Source organism: Gavia stellata, chromosome 30 (genome assembly GCF_030936135.1).
Source record: "Gavia stellata isolate bGavSte3 chromosome 30, bGavSte3.hap2, whole genome shotgun sequence".
NCBI lineage: Eukaryota > Metazoa > Chordata > Aves > Gaviiformes > Gaviidae > Gavia > Gavia stellata.
Window position 1 is genome coordinate 2858650 of NC_082623.1, and position 5373 is coordinate 2864022.

The 5373-nt window shown below is 61.6% G+C and overlaps 1 protein-coding gene across 1 annotated transcript; it reads right to left on the reverse strand.

Annotated features, from left to right (window-relative positions):
- Nucleotides 1–594: 594 nt before the first annotated feature.
- On the reverse strand, nt 595–4006 carry FANCE (FA complementation group E). The gene is made up of 10 exons (XM_059831261.1): nt 3766–4006; nt 2852–3485; nt 2725–2769; nt 2348–2407; nt 2116–2259; nt 1915–2038; nt 1252–1327; nt 1061–1127; nt 837–962; nt 595–693 (listed from the first exon to the last, which is right to left on the reverse strand). Exons 1-10 carry the CDS (start codon nt 3987–3989, stop codon nt 595–597), a joined length of 1599 nt encoding a protein of 532 aa, XP_059687244.1. The 5' UTR covers nt 3990–4006.
- Between the last annotated feature and the right edge of the window lie 1367 nt (nt 4007–5373).

A 5373-nucleotide genomic window follows, 5' to 3' on the forward strand; every position in this document is an offset into this window, starting at 1 on the left:
GGCGGGAGGCGCCATCTTGAGCGTGGCAATGCGCCCATGGCGGCAGGCTCTGAGGCGGCCCGGAGACAGACCAGACACAGAGCTGACTGGAAACATACTCATTGTTTAACCAAGAAAACCCTCATCTTCAAGCCTTGGGGCGTGCGTGGGGCTGGGGTGGCGTCACCCAGCGACAGCACGCCTCAAACCAGGCCAGCCGAGCACAAGGCATCGCTGCGAGGCCTGGGGCAGAGGGTGGGTGCTCCACGTACCCACAGCCCACACTCGCCGGGGTGCTCGCTGACGTCTCCATCACACCGGCAGCGAACGCCAGTGAGGGACTGGGCTGCAGCTACCACTGCCTAATGCGCATCCTCCGCCCAAGGAAGCCATTGCCTTGTGGTTCCCTTCGGTGCTCACCTGGGAGGAGGAGGGAGAAAGAGGAGAGAAGTAAAGAAAAGGGAAACCTGCCCAGATTCTGCTACCAGCCGCACTCCGGTACAGCTTCTGGGGGCACTCGGCAGTTTCCCACCACCCAGGGCCGATCGGGAGCACAGAGGCTGCTGTCCCCCACAAGAGAGACCCCAGCCCAGCCCAGCGAGCACAGCATCCATCTCACCTGGCTCCTTCCAGCATGGCCTGCAACGATTTCTTCAGAGCCGCATTGCTCCGATCCAGAGCGGCAGCCAGACGGCTCCGGTGGGCTGGGGTGACCTGGGACAGAGAGGAGCAAGGTGCTTAGAGAGCTGCACTGCCAGGAGCCCACCTGAGACCCCTTGGCCAGGTCCTGGGTCAGCTGCAGCCCCGGCTGCCAGCTCACCAGCTGATCTGCAGGACCCAAGCCTGCTCTTACTCACCTGGCTTTGGTACATGGTGAGCACGGCTGTCACCAGCTTGGCATAACTCAGTGACGTGGCAAAGGCTGGGGCCTGCCGGCACAGAGTCAGGACCAGGAGATCGAAGAGCTCAGGGGGCAGCGCCTCCTGGAAGAGAGCCACGAGTGGTGAGGAGAGCTGGTCCTTGCTCCAGTGGTGCTGGAGCTGGCAAGGAAACCCGGGGAGACAAGGCAGGGTCCCCTTACCTGTCGCCCCAGCACAGCCTGCACCACTGGCAGGAGCTTCTCTGATAAAGGCACCTCCAGGACTTGGCTGCAAAGGAAGGTGAAGAGGAGATGCGATGCTCACATGGCCTCGCTGGTGCTCCTGAGCCAGTCAGACCCATCGAGGCAGGCACGAGGGCTGAAGCAGAGCTGTCGCCCCTGTGATCTCTTACCTTAGCACCAGTCGCACACAGTCTGGCTCCAGGCACTCCTCCACAAGCTCACACACGAGCTTGGTCTGCTCAGCACCTGCAAGGGCAAAGCAGAAGGGGAAAGCCTCCAGAGGCTGCCAAATCCATGGGGATGTGCCCGACCCCTCCTGGCACCCTTCACACAGGGGTACATCCCAGTCAGGACACTCAGAAACCACATAGTGCCTCCTTCTACTGTTCAGAATAATCCAGCTTCCTTTACCTATCTGCAGCAAGGGTTTAATTAGCACCAGTCCCTGTGAAAAGGGGATGCTACTGTGGCAGGGATTCATGCAGGACTGTCTTCTCATGCCTGTAGAGCCACCCTGGTGCAGTTTTGGCCCCAGCATCACTGTCAGGAACCCTCTAGTCCATGGAGTGATGGCAGCTCTCCTTTGGGAGAACTGGTGCTGGAAAGCAGCCTGGCCTCCCCTCCCTCTCCATCTCAGGCATCTGTAAACTGCCCAGATAAAACCAGCACCATCCCTCCATGGTTCCTAACACAAATTTTAAGTGATAAATGCCTTCCAGCAGACAACACTCTGCAGTTGGGGCTTCCCTTCCTGCTGGATGCAGCCCATGGCCCCTCTCCAGCTCCCTCAGCTGCTCCCAAAAGAAGCTGTGCCTCCTGCGAGCCCATCGCACCTTCCCCTGGCTCCCGCAGGACCGCAGCCACCAGGACTCGACAGAAGGGCTGGGAATACTTGGAGCAAAATGAAGCGAGGGCAGCCGTGAGGTGGCGGGAGGGCGGCTGGGTGAGGGACAGGACCTACAGACAGAAAAAGCAGGAGATGGGGATGGTGATGTGGGACACAGAGTGCAGGAAACATCTGCCACCACACTTACTCGCCGGAGAAAGAGCTGCTCTGCCAGGATGACTGCACTGGTGTAGCTGAGGTCTGGGGTGAGAGCCAGCAGCCAGCTGCAGAAACGCACCAGGAGGTGCTCTGGGCACGTGGAGAGCTGGAGGAAGGAACACAGCCCCTCGAGCTGGGGACGGCAACAAGGACAGGGACGTTAGGGACAGCAGCAGGCCCTCCACGGCACTGGCAGTTGCAGTGAGGGTACTGAGGCTCACCTGGCCAGGAGAGCAGTTGTTCAGGACATGCAGCTCGGGCGGGATGCTCAGCTCTGAGTGCTGCAGGGAAACACAGTCCTTGAGTAATAGACCAAATAAAGCAACGCACAAAATACAGCTCGAGGGCTTTTCTCTTCCCTACCACCCCCCGCTTTGGCCAGCGCTGACCCTGCAGGCTGCCCATCATACAGCAGATCCCTGCGAGGTGGGGGCAGGTATTAGTATCTAAGCCCAGAGGAGGTGGCAGCGGGGCCATCTTTTTATCCCCCTCCAGTCGGCCCTGTGAAACCCACCTCCTCTCCCATCCCTTCTGGAGGCCCTGGCATGACCCCCTTTAGACCATCGGCTCCAGGAGAGAGACAGAAGCAAGCACTTACGCTGGACTCCTTCTGCAGCAGCATTTTCAGCCTCGGTCCGTGCACCTGCGGAAAATAAGGTGAAGGAACAGAAATCAGACTGCAAAAGCTCACTGGCTGCAAGGGGAAAGCAAACCCAGCCCAGTACCTGGAGAAAGGACTGGACCTCCGCTGCCAGCTCTGCCTGGGAAACCTTCCTGGGCTCCCCAGCTGCATCCTGCTGGGAGCTTTCCAGAGCAGCTCCGGCTGGGCTCTGAGCAGATCTGTTCCCCAAAGTCTCCTCAGGCACCTCCTCTTCCACCCTTGCCACATCTCCACCTTCCTGGGTTCCCGGGGGGTCAAACACCACCTCCTCCAGCAGCAACTGCTTCCCTTCTCTCTCCTCGTCCAACTCCAGGCTCTCTTCTGACACTTTCTTGCGCTTCCCACCTTGGAGCATGGAGTCAGCCACGTCCCCAGCAGCACCAGGCTGCTTGCTGAAGCACCAGTTCAGTTTTCTTCGCCCCTCTGGTTTGTTCTGGGTTATTTTCTGGCACAGACACCTAAGCTGCTGCTGGCACGTGGAAGACAAGGGAGCGGGAGGTGGGAAGCGCTCCTCTCCCCTTGGTCCCTGCCGGAGCAGATCCCCCAGCGTCCGCACCCAGGGATCCACGCGGGAATCCTGCTCCACAGCCTGGAGGAGCTGGCTGAGGCAGCCCTCTGGCACCACGGCTTGCACCACATGCAGGAGGGAGAAAAGGTTTCTCTGGCACACAACAGGGAGCAGCAACAGCCGGGGTTTGCTGGAAAAGGGGAGAACAGGGAAAGGCGACGCGTCAAAGCAAAGGCCTGAGCCCTTATTGCCAACCTGCCCCACGGAGCAGGGTCTAACGGGGCTAGGAAGCACAAGGAGGCAGCAAATTCTTTTGCAGACATAAGCTGGAAGGCCAGCAGGTCTCTGCTATGATCCTGACTTCATGTACAGACCATTGCACCGGGGGAAAGAGACATGGTGCCAAATTGGGCACCTGACGTGCCAAACCTCCCATAAAACACCAAGTTTTGGAAACGCAGCCAACTCACACAGCCAGGGACCCCTCCGGCCCCTCCAGCGTGGGCTCCTCGGCGCACAGGGCTGCGGTGAAGTCCTGCCAGGGAAACACCTGCCCTGGTCCCTCATGGGCCTGGACCCGCTGCAGCATTCGGAGGGCAGCCAGTGTGCCAGAGGAACCGGAGGCGAGCGTGTGGAGCAAGAGGCGGCACGGCTTGTCAAAGCTCTGCAGCCAGGGCAGGCAGGGGGACTCCATTGCTGCTGGGGGGGGCTTCACAGCTGCCTGCAAGAAAATCGGGGTGAGACTTACGTAGGTCACACTGAGAAGGGTGCAGGGAGGATCGGCACATCCAGGACCCAGCCAGCCGTGCTCTGGAGCAAACCTTGGGGTCCTCCCTCGCCGGCTGCAGTTTCGGGGGCTGCCCTTACCTGTGTGCAGCAGGGTCCGTGGTTATCCTCATCACCCGAGGATGCAGAAGCATCACCGAGGATCACAGCCGGGCCAAAGGAGCAGGAGCTCCTCTGAACCCTCTAAAACCACTTCGCTCACAGCTCCCCCATCACCAGCTCAACGCTCCCCACGTTGCCCTCCCGGGGGTGGGGGGCCGAGAGGGAAAACCCCGAAGTGCTGCTGGTGGTGGCCCCCCCCGCCCCACTGCGGCCCCTTCCTCCGGGAACAGACCAGCCCAAGCCCCCCCCGGGCCCGCACCCACCCGGCCCCGGGGCTGGCCGTGCACTGCCCCGATTACTACCGCGCCCCGGTTACCCGCTCCCGTCCCCCGGCAAACCAGGCCAGGCACAGCCGCTCGCCCCGGGCGGCCCCTCACTGGGGGCAGAAGACGGAGGGCAGGGGAGGGCGGGGTGCCCGGTGCCCCCCCCAGGACTGCCCGGTGCCGGTGGCCCGGTGTCCGCACACGCCACCCGCGGGACCGGCAGCACGCGCGCCGCTTCCGGGTCCGCCCCGCTGGAAAAGCGCGCCGCGTATGCAAATCAACCCCGCGTGGAAAATTTATGCATTATGCAAATGAAGCCTTAAAGCCAAACCCTAACATCCCCCCACTCCAGCCCCCGGGGGGGTGGTGTATCCCCCCGCACCCCCCAGCAGAGAGACCCCAGGCAGCGTTACCTTACACAGTCCATTTTATTGCATGATTTCCAGATTTGGCTAAAAGCAGTTTAAAACTGTGCCCCACAGCTGCCTGGCTCCCGCTGCCCCGACCCCGTGTGCATTAAAACCCCCCCACTGCCCCCCAGCACCCAGCCCAGCCCCCCGCCCCAGCTCCCGCCAAGTCTCCCATGGGTGCAGAGCGCTGCGCCACCAAGGAGGCAAGGGCAAGAGCAGGGGAGGGCTGTGCCCCACTGCCCTGAGACCCCTGCAGCTCTGTCACCCCCCCAGCTTCCTGGGGGGGAGCGGGGACATGAGACCTGCTGGGGGTTCAGCCATCGACACGGGGGTGGCTGATAAATACCAGCCAGACTCTTTCCCCATCCCACCCCACCCCTGCAACACCCTCCGTGCTCAGAGCCACCCCAAACCAATCCTGGGAGCAGTTAAAGATGTCAAAAGCAGATGCTTCCCCCTCCCAGAAGACGTTTCCTTGCCGCCAACAGCACCCGGGCCCAGTGGGGCACCCCATGGC